The 21650-nt window shown below is 38.5% G+C and overlaps 1 protein-coding gene across 4 annotated transcripts in view; it reads right to left on the bottom strand.

Annotated features, from left to right (window-relative positions):
- The window catches only part of Eya1 (EYA transcriptional coactivator and phosphatase 1), a 163423-nt gene that overhangs the window by 126582 nt on the left and 15191 nt on the right, over positions 1 to 21650 (bottom strand). For all 4 annotated transcript variants that reach the window (XM_023722405.1, XM_023722403.1, XM_023722401.1 and 1 more), the window contains one exon: positions 7502 to 7579. In XM_023722405.1, coding sequence (XP_023578173.1) covers positions 7502 to 7579 — 78 coding nt within the window. The remainder of the gene's footprint in view (positions 1 to 7501; positions 7580 to 21650) is intronic.

Below are 21650 nucleotides of genomic sequence, written 5' to 3' on the forward strand. Positions count from 1 at the left end.
ATACTGTCACTATCCGGTTCCAAGTTCTGTGCTCCTTGCTGCAGATGTAGATGTGCAGGAACAAGTTTTGTGTTTATCTTGTGAGAAGGGTGACATGCACGTAGCCATGGCAGGATGGGATCTATACTATGGTTTGCAGAAGGCAAGGATGAGTGAGTGGACACAGAACGAGGACCACCACTTGCCAAGCCTCCTCTACTCCCTGTTTTAAACCCCAGAAACAGGCCATGGGCCATAGAAATTTATCCAGTGAGTTAGAGTTAGGGAAGAGAATACATTCCTTAGAGAGTCACCGTTAAAATAAATGTTTGAAAATCAAACAATGCAATGCTGCTAATCATGGAAACCACAGGATTCCATTTATTCTTTTCTAACTCTATCTCTATGTTTTTCAAATTATGGATTATTGTTCATGAAAAGTTCATGAATTCAAATTAATAGGTTGTGCCCAGCAACTTTTACAAACAAAAAGTAATAGAAGATATCAGGGATATTTATTACAAAGGATAAGGTAAATACTGTGCAGCTGGGATTTAATTATATGTATTTTTCTATCTATCTATCTATCTATCTATCTATCTATCTATCTATCTATCTATCTATCTATCTGTCTCTCCAAAAAGTTTGAGGGGTTATCGAGTAAGATAATTAAACTCAGAATCTGGGATCAAAATTTCATTTTTAGTTCAAACTTGAATCCCAACTCTTCTCTAAGGTTCTTTGTGTGTTCTATAAAATTATCGCAGCAACATTAGCTATACTTTATCTGATTGTTGTGAGAACTAAATGAGAATTGATATAAACTAGTTGTAATATTTGAGTTAATTTGTGTTTATTTTCTCAGATTCCCACTATCTTTGCCCCAAAGCTTGATCTTCTTTCTGTGTTTTTAATTCTGCCCAGCAGGTAACATCCAATATGTGTTCAGCAAAATGTTTAAAGATGTAAAATTCTCTACTTCCATTCTATGCATGAGCAACTCAGGGCTGACAGAAGTAATGAACTCACACAAATAAATCAAAATGCTGGTATTTGAACCCAGGTTTCCTCAATTCTTCCACTGAAGCATACCATCCTCTGACCCCTAACCAGAAACTAAAAACATAACAGTCATCTCATTGCCTCCATTTCAGGACCTCATCCCAATCCAGGCACAGCCTATTGGTCCATCCACTGCCTGCTCAGGCTGCCCCTCCTCGTGGGACTCCAGTCCTAGCTCAGGACTTCACACCTGCAGGAGCTACGTTGCCACTCTCCCTGGGGCCACTCAGGGATGGACACCAGCGCTCCACCACCTCCACCACCATGACACATCTGTCCCAAGTGGAAACCTCTTCATATCCATCCTCCAGTTCCCAATCTTTCTACCGGTCACATTGTCCCTAAGAAAAAATCCAAATTCCTCAGAAGAGTACACAAAGAGACACAAGCTTTAGCTCTTTTCTGGGTTTATTATTATGCAGCCTTCCTGGATTTTGGGTCTCCTCCACATGACTTCAGGTCATGAATTCTTATGTGCTTCTTGGTTGCCTTTTATACTCTGCCTTTCTTTCTTCTAATGATCTTCTTTCCTCTGCTTGACAAACACTCCACCATCAAGACTAAAATATCTTTTCATCATTTGCTTTTTGAGTAATTTTTCCTTTCTCTGTATTTTCTTGGAATGCTGCAAACACTGGCAATGAGGCACTTGCCAAGCTGCATTATGGGCATGAGGTGCATAAACGTTAGGCCCTCTGCCAGCCATGCGGATCTGGGACCAGGAACTTCTTATTCACACTTGTTTTCTCAGCAACTGATAAGGCCTGGCACGTGGTAAGTTATTAAAAATTAATACTTGAGCAATAATAAAATGAGATTTAGGTCAGGTCACAAAGCAGATTTTTTTAAAGACCCAAGTTACTTAAAGACTGGTTCAATTATTTGATGTACTTCAAAAACATATCAGCAGACCTGACCCAGCTATTTATCACTATAAGCTAGAGTAGGTAGTATTCCTTTTTTCTTGGTTACAGGAATTGAATTCAGGTCTTTGAGCTTGCCAGGCAAATGCTGTGCCACTGAACTATATCCCAGTCTGAGTAAGTAGTATTCCTTAAGTAGTATTCCTTAAGTAGTCTGAGTAAGTAGTATTCTTCATAAACATGAAGAACGTATGATGTGATCTTGCTGCTATGTACTTAAGTGCATCTAGAATTATTGAATATTTCAACTGGTATTCAATGAAGCCTTAGTTTTTGAGATTTCTCTAAATCCAATTCCCAGCACCCTGCATGGCCTGAAGTGAATAACCTTGCAATATTACACTTCAACTGCTTTTCTCATTAATAATATAACACGTTCTTTTAATCAGTAGTACAAGAATCCAGATTAATTTTAGTTTCTGGGGACCAGAATAACCTGAGGCAAAGGGAATGACCAAGAACAGCTATGAAGGTAGATAAAACAGTCATCCATCATTTGCAAACTTTAAATTACACATGGCACAAAGCGTTGGGCACAAACAACCAATATTTTCATATTTTTTCACATTTCTTTTCAGTTGTTGCATTTTTTTTTCTCTGAAATGTGTCTGTGCAGACTCAGGAAGGCCACCTTCAGTAGTCTGGGTTTTTTTTTTTTTTTTTTTTTTTTTGTACCAGGGATCGAACTCAGGATCTTGTGCTTAGCAGGCAGGCACTTATGCTGCTGAGCTATCTTCCTGGCAAAGACCACCTTCAGAAGGTCTGCTTCCCACGAGTGAAGATACACTGGGCTAGGAAAGCAGCCTCGCTCCTGAGAGGCCTACGGCTCTTATGGGTGGGCTCAGTAAAAAGTTATTAGAATGCAAGGCAGTGTCAGAATTCCCCACCTAAACTTAACGTTCCTTCCTTTCCCATTTCATCTCCTCCTTTCCCCTAACATAATTCTGGAGCATTTATTCCTGCCTTGGTGATTTTTCTAGGGAGATGTGAACTAACATAGTCACCACTCTATTGAGCCAGGGAAATACTGGCCTCCCTCATTCCACGCAGCCCTTCTATCCTTCTCTCCGTACAACTAACAGTGTTAAATGCAGAAGGTAGATCGTGCCACAATCTGGCTTGCCCTGCACTCCAAGCTTTCCATGATCCTCGAGCCAAACTTTCGCCTCACTTCACCGGGAGTTCTGCACAGATGACCTCTTCTCAGAGACCTCACCTCCGCAGAGACCCCTCTGGTCTTCCAATGTGCATTTTCATCAGATTTTATTTTATTCACAGCACTCTTCATGGCCTATTATATACACTAAGCCTGAGTATGACTCATGTATTATTTATTCCTTCTGTAAGAATGAACGCCGCATGGAGCCAGAGACTTGTCTACCTTTTACTGCTGTATTCCCACTCAGTAGAACACTGCCTTCCTTGGGGTAGGGGCTCAATAAATACCTGTAGGATGTGTGAGTCAGAACGAGCACATTGTTTTTAATGACCAATTAAAAAAATAAAGAAACAATATTTGTCACATAGACATCTCTTCCCCTAAAGAAAAGTGTTCCTGTTCCTATTTTCAAACAGCACCAGACCTCAGTTTTGTATGATCAGTAACAACAACTGAGATGGTATTTCATAACAACAAATTGCAAAGACAGCATGAACACATTATTAGTCCTTGTGGTTCTTAGAACATTGCTTTTCACTGGTAAAAGTGAAGGAACAAAATTTTACGGGAAAATGATAAACAATCTTACAATTTTAATTTAGCCATAAGCCTTGGAAAATCAACTAGCTTTCCAAAAGCAGATACCTAAGGGATTTTCTGGAGCAGAGTGAGCTTCATGGCCTCTTAGTGCTTCTGGATACTAAGAGTCCTTTAAAGACAGAAGTGGAGCTACTGTTACTAACATCAGAGTGAACCTATTTCTTTTCCTTGCTGTCTCTTTGTCAAAGACACCAAGAACTGCTGGGATGGGTATTTTAAGTGCATATGAATTTTTAAGCCATCATAGAATAAAGGAAATAAAGACGATAGCCACAAAGATAAATATCAATTTGAGAGTTAAAGATTTAGAGACTTTCTTCTTTTATATAACAAAGCCCTGTTAACAGTCATTCCAATATATCTTATCTTTTTGTACCTTTACTCATTTAGAGGAAATAAAAAGTAGGGAAAATATAAAAGACAGTTAAAAAAATCATATCCATGGCATTCTATGCTTCCTCTATCTGCCTCGACTCCTCAGTCCACCCAATTATTCCCTGTGTCCAACACAGACAGTCAATCTGTGGAAAACAAGATCCTTTTGCATTTTAGCCACTTTACAACAATCCTATCTCCTTCATCTAAGTTCTTTTCCAAGTCTATTTTTTTCCTGTCATCTTTTTAAAGCGGAAGCTGCATATCATGCCAGAGCCCAGGTATCAAAAAGATACCAGAGGCCAGCCAGATATCTCAGTGGATTAAAGCACCTACTTTGGCAGACACAGGGGCTGGGGTTCAATCTCTGGTCTGCCATTCTGGCGCCGCCCCTGGGGCACAAATGAGACTGGGCATGGTGGCTTGCACCAGTAATCCCAGCACTTGGGAGGCTGAAAAACAGGAAGGACCACTACAAGTCTGATCTGTGTAGTCAGACCCTATAGACCCTGTACTAAATATATTTTTTAAAAAATCCCAGAAAACACATTTTCATTTGTACTGCCTCAGAGCCTGGGACTTCTGCTCTCCTATAAAGTCTCTCCTTTTAGGGGGGTTCATGAGAGCTCTTTAGCTCTTGTATTGGTGATCCTGACCCTTGAACAGTCTTGCATTTATCAAAAACTTACTACTTTGCTGGGTTTTCTGATAAGACCCAATACTATCCTGTGTTACACAGCCTAAAATTTTCTCATTCTAACTTGGCCTCCTGCTTCAATCACTGGGCTCTAGCCACACCCTGACCCTCTGTTTCCCATTCCATGGTCTCAAGCCTCAGGCATAGTGACCAGTTCCTTCACTCAGGCAAAGCTTCACCCAGCATCTATGTCCTCGGTGGACATGAGCACTTTAAGTGTGGAGAAGAAAAACAGAGTGTCTCTTCTCACAGGCCATATCTTAGCACAGAGATACACTGAAAAATACTCGCAAAGTAGTGATGCTGTCTAAGGAAGGGAAGTGTAGAGAATGACTGGGAAAACTGCCTAAGGAAGGGAAGTGTAGAGAATGACTGGGAAAACATGGCTGTAGACCGCTGGATTCTTGAGGTTAATGAATTTTCTAGAATTTTTATTCCTTTATTCCTATTGCATATGTTCTGTTATCTTATCAAGACATTTGGGATCTCTAACGTTGTTATTTCCTCTCGAGTTATTAACCCATCTTCCACATCCATAGTAGATGCATGAAGAATTATTTCAAACAATTCTCTTCCTTCCACTTTCTCCTACATCCTTCCTGGCAAGTCTTCAATCTTGAATCAAGCCAAATCATTTTACCTGGGCTCTTAAGCCCTTGTAGGAAGAGAACATGCTACCGTAAAGGCTTCATATTTTGTATCTCCAGCCTTGTTTGGACCTTTACGATCAATCTTCTTCCTATTTCGAAGCAGCCTTGTTTTTGCCTACAACCCACAGCATCTATTTTAATCTCGTCCCTCTGTTCAAGCTCATGAGTCTACTACTGGTCTCATTTTGTGTCACTTCAGAGGCACAAGTAGAAGCCATCACTCATTTTTTCACTGGCTAATTTGTCCAGCAAGGATGTGTCCATGAATAGGAGAGATCTGAGCATGGATGCAAAAGCCCAGATAGAGGCAGGCCAGCCCTGGGTGGAGGAGTGAAGAGACTGCCAGTGTCCAGGCACAGGCTTGTGGCATGTCCAGAAGTTGGGGGAATCATGGCAAAGGAGGGAGGCAGGCAGCAACGTAGTCACTGCAGCCAGATGGCAATGGGACTTGCAGGCTTTTGTAAGAATTCAGCTTTCACTCAGAGACAAATGGAGGTCATAGAGGGGCTCAACAGAAGAATCAGATAGCAATTCCATAAGATGTTACCCTTCACTTTAAGCTCTACTGCACTGCTTTCCACTGCAGTGTTTCAGTGTGTTAGTCCTTTTCTAGGCAGATCTACTTCTGCTCTGGACTGAAGTTGCTGCTGTGCCATCGGGGGCTTTCCTTCCGCAGGTATTCTATTGGGCCTGGGCTTTAACCTCTGCCTCCAAGAAGCTTGTATTAGGGGCACGAAGCCACCCTCACTTCTCAGTGTCACTCCTCTTTCTCTAGTGGATCTTCTCTTTTTTTCTCCTTCCCACAGCATCTATTTATATTTATAAGACCTTTTTCTCTTTCCTGATTCACTTCTTCACCTTTCCCATTAAATCACTCATCTATCCAATGAAACTTGTAAATACATACAATGCTAGAAACCATGTTTTGTATCATTAATATCTAAGTTATGCATTTGTATTTAAGTTTAAGTCTACGTATAATTCTTTTTTAGTTGTGGTGTACAGTAAATAAATGATGCTAAGAGCTAGATTATACAGACCTAATTCATGAAAGTATTGCACTTCATCTTGAGAGGTCTTACAAATATAGCAGATAATATGAAAATGACTAAAAATTTCAGAATTATCTCTGATTCAAATAATTTCAAATGAAGTAGCCCAGGCTGGGTAACTTGGCAAATATATAGTCAGGTTCTCTTAGATATTTCATTATTGTCATCACTTTCTTTTTTTATCATCTCTTTCTTTCTTTCTTTCTTTCTTTCTTTCTTTCTTTCTTTCTTTCTTTCTTTCTTTCTTTCTTTCTTTCTTTTTCTTTTCTTTCTATTTTTTCTTTCGCAGACCCAGGGATTGAACTCAGGCCCTTGCACTTGCCAGGCAAGCACTTATTCTATTAAGCTATTTCCCCGGCTTATCATTGCTTTTTTATAAGTAATTTCATTATGACAAATGTGAAACTTGGATCTTTTGTTTACCAGAGACATGTTTTCCAAATGTCAAAAAGATAAACTATCATAATTTAATGCTGCTTCACAGAGACTATTTAAGTTAGATCTAGTTTGCATAAGAACTACTTAGACAATGTCTCAGTAAGTCTTAGAGGGTATTAAAAAAAAGAAGAAGGTATAAAAACCTAATTTAGGGGCCAGGGAGATAGCTCCATAGAATAAGTGCTTGCCTGGCAAGCACAAGGGCCTAAGTTCAATCCCCGGTTCCACAAAAACAAAACAAAACAAACAAAAAGAACACCTAATTTAAATTGGCAAGATTGCAAAAATTATACAAAAGAGAGAAAAAAGAATGGAATCATTAGAATAAAAAACAATGTTCTCAATGAGAACAAACACCCTTTCAACACCAATATGATTGGCAAAGATTTCATAAAATTAAATGAAAAATCAGAATTTTTCAGATGTAATTCTGAACAAAACTATATCATAAATAAATATATACACTCAACATGTACACATATATACACATACATACATACTTATATTTAAAAAGTAGGAAAAATAATATCTAGTATTAATGTAAAAATGTAAGATCTATTCCTTACCTGAACCTGAGAAATTGTCTGCAGACCCGTCTGCTGTTGTTGAAGCTATTTCACTGCTGCTCATTGGCTCTGTTTTAACTATAAAATAAACATATTTCATATTAATCATTATTGGTAAAGTAATACAGTCATAAAAATAGTGACAAGAAATTAATGTTAAAAAACAATCTTCTCATTGAACATAAATTGGATTACTACTCTTCATAGAATCTTTTCTGAGAAAGCATTCCCTTTTTTTTCTCTCTGAGAGAGTGACCCATTATTGTGAAGCCTCACTGTCTTTCTCCCCCCCGCCTCTCTTTCTTTCTTTTTGTATTTTAGGGAAGGGTCTACATGGTGTTCAGGGTCTCACTGCTAGACTGGACTCATAGTGACCCACTTATTTTCAGCCTCCCAAGAGCTGAAATTACAGGCACGCACCACCATGCCCCGTCTCAATTGCCATCTCAGCATACCTCAGGGACAGGGCTGGCACGGCAGACCCGGGGATGGAACCCCTGGCCCCTGCACCTGCTTGCAGGTGCTTTAATCTCCTGAGCTATTTGACCAGCCCTTTTTCTGGTAGTAGAGGTTGAACTCAGAACCTGTGCTTGCCAGGCATGCACATGTGCCACTGAGGTATCTCTATCTCCTGGCCCCAAATAAAAAAAAAAATATATTTTTTTTTTTCTGTATTTTAGGGAAGGGTATACAGGGTGTTTGGGGTCTTACTACTAGATCAGACTTGTAGTGATCCTCCTGTTTTTAGCCTCCCAAGTATTGGGATTACAGGCACGTACCACCACAACCAATCTCATTTGCTGCCTCAGCATGCACTGGGGGTAGGGCTGGCATGACAGGCCTTGGGATGGAACCCCAGTCCCTGTGCCTGCTTGCAGGTGCTTCAATCTGCTGAGCTATTTGGCCAGCCCGAAGCAACATTTTCAATGGAAAGTAACTGCTATATTATTATATATTTGTTAACTTGCTTACTAATAAGTCATAGCTCTCAAAGCGTACATATGGTGATATGAAATCATTTCCTGAAATGTTTAGGAAAAAATCTGCTCTTTGGCCAAACAGTGAAATGATGGAGCAAAAGGAGAAAAAAATGGCTGTCCTTTATACCAATAGGTTTTCGTGATGCTCCAGGGTAGGTACATCCATGCACCCCCCCATATATCACCACCACCATCATCATCATCATCATCATCAGCAGCAGCAGCAGCAGCAGCAGCAACAGCAGCAGCAGCAGCAGCAGCAGCAGAAGCATGGCTCAAAAAGTCTTCAATTTAATGGATTACTATCAATAAGCATACATGCGTGCCAATTAATCATTATTTTATGTACATTTAGTACCAAAAACACACTAGTAAGCAGAAGCAGTTTTCCACTTAAAACTAATACTAATGCTAGTTTATGGAATATATATGACCTTTAACAAAATCCCTTTGGGTTTAGCAATCACTTTTTGGCTGGATTGTGGTGGCACACACCTGTAATCTCGACACTTGGGGGCTCAGGTAAGAGCATGGTGCAGTCGTGACCAGCCTGGGCTTTGCAGCAAGCTGGAGGTCACCCTAGACTGCATATCAAGAGGCTGTCTCCAAAACTCACCCAGAGAAACACCCAGCTTTTTGATTTATGGTCTAGATTCTCTCCAGCAGCCTACTCCTTATAGCGCTCCTGTCAAAGATGAGCCCGACCATCTGAGAACATCTGCCTTTTTTGGCCCCAGTTTTAGATTTTTTTTAATGAAGAGCTATTATTATTATTTCCCTATAAACTGGCAAAGTGCTGTCATGGGAATTTGCCTTGTTTGCTTTGTTGAAGTTATTCATGCCCTATTAACAGATTTTCAGAAAGAGTACAATAATACTTTAAGACAACCATAATGCGTTTTGTGAAATAAATGCTTAAACAAGGAGGATACGTAGAGACATTTCTTTCACAAAGTCAACACATTCTGACAACATACAGCTTTTCTTTCTCTCTGCATGGCAAATTTCTTAGAAATACCAGGCAGAGGACAAACTCAAGCAACTCCTGAGAGTGCAAGTGTTTTACCAATGCATATGAGTACTTTTTAAAGAAGCATCATAAATATATGTATCAGATAGTCACTTTGAAAATTATTTAAATGGTTTTTAAATGAGTTGGGGAAAATGATCAGCAAGACTAATGGAAATCGCTCTGTTGTGCTGCTTTCATGGAGACCACACAATAGTGAGACTGCAGTTGTAACTGAAGTATTTTCTTTTACACTGGTTGTTTCGGGTTAGAAGTCTTAGTTGATGCTAATGAATTCTTACATGAGCCCTATTTCCCTTTTTGCCCTATGCCACCAGGTAACCTAACGATCTTGTTGTTCATAGCCATTACATGGCCATAGCTCTTTGAAAACTGCTGTCCTTACTTTAGTGCAGCTTTTAAGTTTCCTCCTCAGTTTTCCACAGCACACAGTTTCCCCCTTAAAAAGCACTTTTATAATATCCTGTGTGCATGAGGCAGCGGCTCAGCTTCAGTCTTTTCCACACAGATTACCACTGGAAGTCTGAACTCAGAATTGAGTGCCTCATCCTGATAAAAATATTGGAATTTGGTCTGCTAGACATAGGTCATGATGAGAGAACCTGTACTGTAACATCCTGTAACTCAGTAGTGTCTAAAATTTTCTGTTCAAGGAGATTAGGGGACCACAGAGGAAAGTGATTCATGATGCAGAGTGTGCCTAAGGAGAGTCATATGGAGAAAAAACATTCTCTCAAGCTTTCACAGAGAGTAAATTGGTCAAGCAATGGCTGTGACTCATCCAGATGCCTGACACTGTCAAAAGATCTACAAACTGTGGTATGTGGTTTCAGGATAAATCCTGAGGGGATTTGACTGATCTTGTCAGATAACCATCCAGCAGAAAGTATAAAAACAAGGTATAAAAAGTAAAGCCATGTTAATATGCTGAGCTGTAAAAGGCCCAAGTCAATAACTTCTGACATTGCTAGTCCTATGGATAACCCACTACTATTATGGACTACTGGACTGTATTGGATTATTTTGCTGCATTCATGCACCTATAATATTTGAATGGCAATGGAATACCCATCTCTGACAAAACTAAACAGAAAAGGGAGATATAACTGGACCATTTTGTAGTGAAAAAATATATATGCATCTGTATATGCAAATTAGGATAGATATACAGCTACTTTCTCTTAGTTCAATGAAAGATTTGTACTAATAGTGTTTAGACAAAAAATAATAGTGTTTAGACAAGATATCATGTCTGCATCTTGTACTATGAATTACTACAAAGACAACAATATGCAATGTATTAATTATTGTAACTGTCCTACTAACCTGTTTTGAAACTATCCCATCGCTATTTCTTTCTCAATGAAATTAATAAAAAAGAAACAGGCTATGCTAAGTGCCTACAATGTGCCAGATTGTTTATAGCTATTATAATTAATACCCTTCAACAACTCTACAAGTAGGTCTCAGAATGCACCCATAAACTACCTGGTCAGATACTGTCTTCTTGTTTCAAACACAATAATTGAAACCACAGGCATAGAAAGTTGCCCAAAGTTGCAACGTGGCAGAAATGAGATTTAATTTTGGATCTCAATAAAATTATGGAAAAAAAGAAAGAAATAAAAAAAAATAGATTTAATTTTGGAATTTTTAAATTCAAGCTTCCATGGCCCAAACTTAAAGAAATGGTAATAAATGGCACTTTCAATATAGTTAGAACTACTCTATAGCAGAGTAGGGCAGCTGAAGGACACTGTCACACAATGTGGACAGAACAGAAACCAAAACCTACACAGACCTCATCCTGCAATATTTGCAGTGTTCAGTCCCCTGAACCTGGAGGGAGAGCACAGATAGAAATTTCACATTTAATTGTTAGGAAAAGATGCAGAAGAAATTCTGCCAGTATGTAGAAACTGGTCCATGACTTCTATGTCTTGGCCAAATCTAATGCCTATACCTTGGAGTACATTGGACTCTGCTGTTATTCTGCAAAAGCTTACCTACACCAAACCACTGTGTTCCTGAGCCCCTAAAATCTGTGGCTGATCTCCTCCATAGGATGTAACTAGTCACGTGCAACTTTCACTCTCAACAGGCACATTCAATTATACTTGAAACCCACTAGAACAAGGAAAAAAGAATAGAAAGGAAAGGAAGATGATACTTTTTCTTTTAGGTTCCAAGTTTATTGTTTTTGCCATTGCTCAAATATACCCATCTATACACTAAGAAAGAAAGACTCCCAATGAATTCCGTTTTTATAAAGACTCACTGTTGGAGAGAAGAGGATGTACATGAAGTAACTACCAGGATATTCATGATTGTATCAGGTACTGTAATTGAATACTTTGATCACCAGAGACTTGAGACTAAAAAGACAAGTGATTTATTGTGATGTAAAATAGTTTCTGAATGAGAGCCAATGGAATAGAAACTAATTCTGGTTTTGTTATTGCCAAGCACACACCCACTAGAGAGTTAAAGAGACAAGCATAATCTCTGGCCACCAAAATTCTACCATGCTGTCTCCAGCAGGGCAATCATGTTTATCAATGGGCTACAGAGGACATTAACAGAGCACCTCTCCAAGGCTTTGAATTTACAAACACCACATGCGGAAATTGTGCTGTCTTAGATTTTTAAGGTACTATAACATCTGAGATCTATTCTATCTAAGCCCCATCTGTCTCAAAAGCAAAATCTATGAATCATCTATTCATAAGATTCATAAATAACTAGCTCTGCCTCCAAATACTTTTTTCTTTGTTTCATGACCTCGGTCTACTAGAAAACAGCATTTGTGTTTTCTCTTGCTCCCATTAAAGTGTGTCTCTTTTTCTACTACTCCAAATTTCCAATTTCCATCTGATCTTTAACCACTTACTCATAATACTCTTTAAAATATTCACAATTTTCTTTTTGTCAGTCTAAATCTCCCTGGTTCCCCCTAATCCTTTACTTGGCATTCACTCTAGGTCTGAGCTATGCTGAACAATTGTTACTCTTCAGATACACCACAAACTTTCACCCATCAGTGCCTTCAAGCTTGGTTTTCAAGTTAGAGAAACAGATATTCTAAAACTTAATTTAATTCTTTGGTCTTAATCATCTCCTATACAAAATTTTAAAAGTTTTATTTACATTTTTATTACATTACATTACAGGCATCCAATGAAGATTCATAAGAATTCATTTAAAGTACCTTGTATAAAGGAGCCAACACTACATTTATCATCTTCATTAACAGTATCATTAGCAATACTCCATTTCCCTTGGACTAAATGTCCTTCTCCTTCATCCTATGTGGTAATACTAGGGAATAGGATTAAATGAGTTAAGACTATCAACTCTGGAATTACTAATTACATTGCAATCTAGTTTTCCAGGATGGACCTAGAAAAAGCTACTCAAGTTGTGTTGTGTGCCTCAGCTTCCTCATCTGCTAGTGGAGATTATATACAGAATAAGCTCACATGAGGAAAACAGAAGAGACATGATAGTAAAACACTTAACACTGCGCTTGGTCCAGAGCCCACAAGCTTATAGTTATCACAAATTCAGAAAGCATTGCAGTATCTCCTTGATTAGGAGAGAGCAAAGCATTTCTTTTTTTCTTTTATTTTTTTCCAGTGTTGGGGACTGAATCCAGGGCTTCATTCATGTCAGGCACTCTACTACCAAGCACTCCATATGGTAAGTACTTTACTATTAAGCTACATCCCTAGCTCCAAAGGCATTTCTTAAGATACAGATACTTGTATCAAAATCTATCATAAGCTTAAATTTAAGCTTATCTTTTCAAAAGAAAAAATGAGAAGAATCTATAGTGAAATGACTTGCTTAAGGTCAAACATGAGGGCATGCCTCAGGATAGTCAAAAGCAAATCAGGTGATACGGAAATAACTCCAGAAGAAAACCGATACTTTGGTCATTATGATTAGTGTGTGCTATTGCTGAAGAAAGAGGCTAGCAGAGGGAGGATGGAGTACATGGCAATTGTGACCAAGAATTCTAGGAAAAATAAAGCCATCTCCCTATAACCCTCCTTGAGGTAAGCAGGTGAAGTTAAGTGGAGACTTAGCTATAGACCATTGTACCTTGGTGACATCAGCTACAAGGGTCATCCAACTACCCCATGCAACTTTGAGTTAAACCTTGAATGTTGCAGTCATGCAAAGAGATGCCCAAGGACATGACAGGACAATCACAGGAGCTAAGCATTCAGTACATTTAATTAATCTATTTCTACCTTCAAATTCAGAAGGCATTAGAGCAAATTCACTCCCAAAAGACATTCTGGCTACCAGATTAGGAGCTAATCTGAGCTATGAAGACTACGCCAAGGGACACATAGGAAAGCCCAACGGGAGTCCTTTCCCAGGGGGTATCTAAGCTCATTTTACAACTTTTCTCAAATGCCGACACTACAGCTTGGCTTTATGTAGCATAAGTCCCGTCTCCCATTTCATGTTGCTACCCACTGTAATATTCAGGGGCTTCAATACTCAGTTTGGCATCTCTCTACTACTACTATGATTCCTGTATCTCCTCTGTGCCTCAGTGAGATGTATTTTCAGTAGAGTGCTTGGTAGTAGAGTGGCTGACACATTCAAGGTTTAACTCAAAGTTGCATGGGGTAGTTGTAGCTGACGTCACCAAGGTACAATGGTCTATACAAGTCTCCACTTAAATTTATGGTGAAAGAAGATACCTTCCTCACTTAGTATGCTCACTGATTTGCTTTTTAAATGGCTCTGTTATAGCAGTGCCTGAAACTGCGCTGCCTCCTGGAATCCATTTCCAGGGTCCTATGTGTTTTCCCATTCTCCTTGCACCCTGCTTGCCCAGTCTGGAGTGCCCAACCAGCCAAGTCTCGTCTCTGCTCTAGAACACAGTGTGGTCTTATTTCCAAAGGAGCTTTTTACAAAACCTGAATCCCAAAGCTGGCCGTTTCTCTCTGTTCTCTTTCAGCTTTGTTCTGGATGAATAAACCTGACAGAATAGGTTTAGCTTAGTATGCTGACTGGGTTCACTTACGCTTAGCCTTTCTTTATTCCCTTCTGCTGCTTGCCAGTTCCCCCTTTCCATCTCTTGTAAACTGTCTGAAGCACGCTTCACTGAGTCTTTTCCACTTTCCCCAAGCCCCAAACTATACCTCATGCTCAGGTTCTCACCAAATATTTTGTAATGTTGACAATGCACTAAATCTTTTCTTTCTCTGCAACATTTACTAGTTTTCCACCAATTAATTTTCATGGGAGTTTATTTCTCTTTAGCAGAAATTAGTCTCAATATCTTTATACTTGGTGCTTCTTCCATACTTCTACTATCAATTTTCAGTATCATGGATGATTCAACCTTAAGAATCTGCTTCAATTTCAGGAAGAGAAACACATAGGTCACCCTTGATACACGTTTCCTTTGTTTCTGAGGCTCAAACCCAGGGCCTCGTCCGTGCTAGGTAAGTGTGCTACCACTGAGCTATAGCCTCAGCCCTCCATTTTTTTTAAAAAAAGCTTTCTGTCAAACATAACACCTCTCAAGCTGTTTTCTTTCATCACCAAGTCTTCTGAACATTTGCTTTCATATCTGTCTCCTACTCTTTCTTTTTAATCCTTTGTGTCATCAATTTCATAGCTATAATTTCACTAAAAAGCTTTTGCAACAGTCCAGTTCAAATGTTTTTTTTTTAGTTTCAGTTCTTCCAAATTCTTCTGAAGAGTAGGGCCCTTTTTGATAGTTTTCTCATCACTCATCAATACAAGACAATAGCAGTTCCATTTTCTCCATACATCTTTTTCTTCAGGTTCCTTTGTCTACTCTGCAACACACTAATTTCACCTTCTCATCTGAATTTTCATTCACAATAATTTCTTTCATTGCCATTGTTTTTTAAAAATGACCTTTATGCAGATAGCTCTTAACTTTCTGGCTATATGTACATTTTTTATGGGAGCTAGTCCTCACATCCCAGTGATGCAATCCCCTTGCCTGCTAAAGCTCAAACCGAACAGGTCAAATTAAATCACCATCCACCCCTTGTGTAATGGTCATCTCTAGCTTAACATCACTAGTTTTGTCAACCAAAAGTCTCCTCTTCACCCTGATTTCTGCTGCCCTCTCTTTCCTTAGCCCCTACTGTTTGGTGCTATCATTTGGAACTTAAGTGCCTCCCTAAATCTAAGTGGTGACGGTGTGGTCCCACTGTGATGCTCTTGGGAAGCTGTGGAACCGTTAAGAGACAGGGGCTGGTGAGAAGCTGCAGAGCACTGGGGATACTTCCAAAGGGGGTTGAGGGCCTGACCCCTCTGTCTTCCCCTCTACCCTGCCACAGCCATGAGATTAGCGAGTCTGCTCTGCTACGTGCTCCTCACATGACACGCTGCTTTGCCCAAGCCAACAAACAAGCAACTGTGGACTGAAACTTCTGAAACTGGGAACTAAAGGAAATCTGCTTTCAGTACAAATTGATTATCTGAGGGTTTTGCTATATGACTAGAAAGCTAGCTAATAAATAATGTAGCCTATGACTTGTACCATTGTAGTCTTTCACAGATTTCTTTTTAACATCACAGCCACTATCATAATTACCTTTGACCTCTTCTCTTGTAAAAGTTATTACACTGGCTTTTCAGCCTCTTTTCTCTCTAATTTAGACAGCTTTATTCATCTTTTCATGATCTGTATTTGCACAGAACTGCTGATCTGAGGTCTTCAGCAGGTCCTATATTATTTTCCCATATTTAGTTTCTACTCATTCACCATATATTGAGGGCTCTCTCTTAGCTTATTGACCATCCCTGCCAAATAATGATTATCAGCATAAAAGCTAGAAAGTTATATGAATATAAGGACATTACAAAACACTCTTACCTGGTTGTTCTAACTTTACTGTGTAACACTAAAATGCCGATGCTACATGTAAAACACCACATGTTCCTGTAGATGCCTGAACTAAACTCGCCTGCTAAGATCTCTAATTCTTCCTTAGAGCTTCAGTTTTCTTCTGCCCTATTGGCTAATGTTTTATAAATTTTCAGCATGACTGAGCCATATACTTTGAATTTCAATTGAAATCTTACTTATTTCATTATCTTTCTCCATCTACTCAGAATTGATCACCTTTTCTTGAACTTCTGTCAGAACTGGTGCCTAGTTTAGACTATAACTTCAATTCTACCTCATATTATATTTTAGAAAGGAGGTTTTTGTTGTTGTTGTTGTTGTTGTTGTTGTTGTTTTGGCAGAATCGGGGATTGAACTCAGGCCCTTGCACTTGCCAGGGAAGTGCTTATCCTACTGAGCCATCTCCCTGGCCCTCATTTTATATTTTAACACCTTACTCATCTTAACATGTATATGATGAATTTTTCATGGTAAGAACTACAGTCTTCCACAGATATATAACACCTCTGTAGAACTTAGCACAATGCCTGGCTCATAGCTGGAACTCAGTATTTATTAAAGGAATAGCATCTGATTTAAAAAGGTAAATCATACTAGTCTCAGACCATTAGGCACCTTGCACAAGCATTAAAAATACTGCCCAATCATAAGATGAATTAATTCCTCCCAAATCACCAATCGGTGACGTTATGCACAGGTTCTTGAAAAGCATCCTATATATAGGATACATAGAACACAGTTGTATCATTTTGAACAAAGTATTATTTGGAGAAAGATCATCAGCATAAACACCAATCCTGGAACTTTGTATCTTTAGAGAGGATCTGGCTCTCTAAATCAGTAAAAACAGAGGTAAATAAATTATTATAGATTTAATAAGTCATGACATATAACCAACCTTAGACAGATATTAGATGTTGTGGCAAATATACCTTAAAAGGGCCCTTGGAAAAGAAACTCTGTATACAGTCATGCTTCAGATCACAAATGAAAATCACAACCATGCTGTCATGGTTTAGATTCAATGAGAGCATCACTCACAGACTTAAGGAGTCTTTCTCAAGACATAAGTAGAAATGTATGCCTTCAAAAATTGTGTCAAATGATTCCAAAGGGGACAAAGGACACTAAAGGCATATGTAAAGAGAATGAATAAAATTGTTACATAAAACATGATAGCAGAAAATAGCAATATTTCTCAATGTATACATTTTATATTTTTAAAGTGTGTGTTTGAATTAATTAAAAATTATGCATAGCCATTTAATTTTTTTCTCATCAAATTAATTTTTTGATTTAGTGAACATCCATTTAGAAAACAAAGCCTCTCTTTCTACTGGGATTGCCTCTATGACCTGATATAGGAGTATTATGCACCCAAGTAACAGTCATCTTCTTCACCTTGAAAGACGGCAGAAAAAGCACACCGTGTGCAACCTTATGAGAACCCAATTTGCATATATCAACTGAACTTAACCTTAATGATGTACATGAGCAACAAGAAATATTAGTCAGTTTCAGTGACTGGGGAGATAGCTTGATAGAATAAGTGCTTCCCTGGCAAGTGCAAGGGCCTGAGTTCAATGCCCGGTTCCACCAAAAAAATATAAATACAAATATAAATACATAAATAAATATTAGTCAGTTTCAAAGCCCAAGTTTCAAAACAAGTACAGTCTTTTAGAATAACATTGTGCATTTTTTGGTAAAAGAAACAAATGACAAATGTTGATTTTGCTTTTTAAATGACTGTTACATCCCTACTTTCCTTTTTTTTTCTTTAGTTCTCATTCCTGTCACACTAGCTCAGATTCCTAATAAGTAAAATCTGGGCAGATTATACAAACCTGCACACTGTAGCTCATCTCTCTCCTAGTGCAATCTACCTTGGAATTGGTGCCAGGTTAATACCTAAGACACTTTCTCTGTATCAATCTTTTACACAAAATATTCACTGGCTTCCCCACTGGCTCCAGGATGAAGTCCAAATTCCTTAGCCCAGTACTCAGAGTCCTCTACAGTTTGGCTCAGTTGATTCTTCCAAACTTATCTGCTATCAATTCCTCTGCAGCTAATCTGGTCTCTTCTACTCTCCCAAACTCTCCTCCCTTTGTTCCTATTGTTGCCTCATTTAGAATGCATTCCATCTCTTCTCAACCAATTCAAATTCTACCCATTTCCCAACACCCATCTCAGATTCCATCTTCTCCTTGAAGCCTGGCCAGATGTTAGCAGGCTGAAGAGCTCTTTCTTCAGAATTCTGAGAGCACTCTTGTTTAGATCAGTGGCTTCTAACCTTCTTGAGAATGAAGCCCTCTTTCTAACATCCAAATATTCCAGAACTCAAATGACAGCCTATTTGCAATCTGTTGATATATAAATTGCATATGAATCTGTAGACAAGAAATTTTTATTTTAATGAACACAGCAGCATATCCATATAAGTTGTTTCACATAGAAGAATTTGCTGACCTTGAGTACTAGTTCTCAACTCCAAGAGAAATCTCATCCACAGAAAAAAATCTTAGCTTCATAATTTATTTGGAACATTACTATCTTTTAGTTTTTAGCTTTTGCCAAGCATTCAGAAAGACTCATCTTCCTCAGTCTGGCTCAAAGAGCTTTAACTGAGGCAGGTTTAGTGCCACAGAATTCTATATATACAATAAAACCTAAATAAATGTTTGCTGCTCTTTCCTCTCCACATTGTACATAAAATTTACCATACATAACAGAGAAGTTGGAAGAATAATTATAGTGAACATTCATAAACATCCCACCAGGAGTCAACAATTAACATTTTACTTTTCAGCACTTATCCTGCAAACAATCTATTTTTCATGCATTTCAGAATAAGTTGTAGATATAAAACACTTATAAATATTTAAATAATTTACATCATTAACTACAGTTTATATTTTTATGGTCATTTCAAGTAACTTTGAGTGTATGTGTGTATAAAACTTAAACATGCCATTCAATGACATTTTTTTAGAATGTATTTGGTACAGGGTCTCACTGAACAGCTCAGACTCTTGGTGATACTCCTGTTTTCAGCCTCCCCAGCACTGGGATTACAGGTGTGTGCCACCATGCCCAGATTCTGCGGCTGGTGAGGCAAGTGGTGCCAGCGATTGAACCCTGGTCCCCACACTTGCCTAAGCAGGCACATAGTCTGCTCAGCTATCTCATTGGCCCCATTCAAAGACTTCTGACACGTGCTTTTATTTTATTATTTTATTTTATTATTTTTTTTGCATAACCAGGGGTTGAACTCAGGCCCTTGTGCTTGCCAGGGAAGCACTTATTCTACTGAGCCATCTCCCTGGCCCCTCCTCTGATTTTTCTTTGTCAGTTTTTTTTTTGTTTATTTGCAGAACCAGGGATTGAACTCAGGCCCTTGAGCTTGCCAGGGAAACGTTTATTCCACTGAGCCATCTCTGGACACATACTTTTATTTGTATTATTATTATTATTTTTTTGGATACTGCAGGCTTTATTTTCATAGATTGGCTTTGGTATTTGAAGGCAAATTATTTTTTTCCATAATTTCATTGAGAGACAAATAGCAATGAGACAGTTTCAAATCAAATTGGTAGGACAGTTTCAATAATTAACACATTGCATACTCTCTTCCTAGTGGTTATTTGCTATACAAGATGCAGACATGATACCCTATTTACAAACACTATTAGAACAAATCCCTCCATTCATTAAGAGAATGTAAAATCCTAACCATTTTGAATACACAGATACAAAATAGACATTCATTTATATATTCTCTTTTTTGTTTAGTTCTGTCATTTGAATATTATAGGTGTGTTAACTAAGCAAAATATTCTAAAAGAGTCCAGTAATCCCTAATAGTATTAGGTCTTCAGATACATGCTTTTAGAAACCAAGGTATATCTAAATATTTGTATCTTATAATGGAAGGATCACATAACCATATGAAAATATTGCCCCCACCTAAGGAAGTTCATAATACTATATCCTCAATTTCTGATATAGCCAATATTTAAGTAACTTTAAATAAGAAGCAATAATTCAAAAACAGTTTATATGTATGGAGCACCTCTCATTTATTAGGCCTTGTGCTAAGAACTTTACAAGTAAGTAATCTCTTGCTTGCTCTTCATGGCAACTTTATGAGATGTTTATTAAAATTGTATTAGTTCTAATATGAGGAAACTGTAACTTAATGGTGTTAAATAACTAGCCCAGTGTCCCACGACAATATCACTTTTTAAAAGTCAATTTATCATTTTAAAATCTGCTGAAGAGCCAAACCCCTTCCAACGAGGGCTTGCTCATCCTCCGGCATTCCTCTGACACACACAGATTTAGACCTCAGCAAAGGACACGGCAACAGGATAGTCTGAGAATACCAGAGCACTAAATACTGTATCAGTATATGTTGCAAATTAGCAGATAGTAAAATAAACTAGTGTATGACGATTGGAAGCAGATGAGTTGGCTCAGACTCAGAATCTCAATCATATCAATATGGAAAATGGTCTCCTTGCCTAAAGTGCAATCAGCCTACCAAGTATCAGCACTGCTGCCCATCCTCCAGCAACTCACACGAGCACCCAGACGTGACGTCTACCTGCACGGAGCTGTAAGTGGGCAAGTGCCAGCTGCGTGCCTCACGCACTTCTGAGTACCTGCAAAGGCCCTTTTTGCCATGTGATGGATCCGAAGGAGAAGATAACTTTGTATTGTGAAAGCACTCTAGCAGCCTGTTGGTTCTAAGGGATATGCTTCTTTTTAAAACTTACAACATTTATGATTAGGTAGTAATAGTGGCTATTTTTGAACATATAGATGTCAGTAATTATTCTTAGTATTTTAGATATACAAATTAAAATAACATCATCAGATAAAAGAGCAATTCCTATTTTACAAAGAATAAGGCAGGAACTTAGAAGGAATAATAACAGCCAGTGGCTAACAAGTGCTTTCTAGGGGTCAGATGCTTCCCAACTCTCTTAATCACCCCAGCAAGACTACAATTACATTCTGTTACCATCTTCATTTCACTAACTGGACTTCAGAGGTGTGGAGCAGAGACACTGGTGAACTGTGGAGCGGTCAGGTTCGGCTCCTGGCAGAAGAGCTTTGCCTCAGGGACCCCCAAATATCCCCGCTCTGCTGCCTCTCAAAATATACTCTTAGCACAGGGCTTTAACAGCCAAATTAAGATTTTAACCTAGATTACTCTGA

This window comes from Octodon degus, unplaced genomic scaffold (assembly GCF_000260255.1).
Source record: "Octodon degus isolate 3935 unplaced genomic scaffold, OctDeg1.0 scaffold00091, whole genome shotgun sequence".
Taxonomy (NCBI): Eukaryota; Metazoa; Chordata; class Mammalia; order Rodentia; family Octodontidae; genus Octodon; species Octodon degus.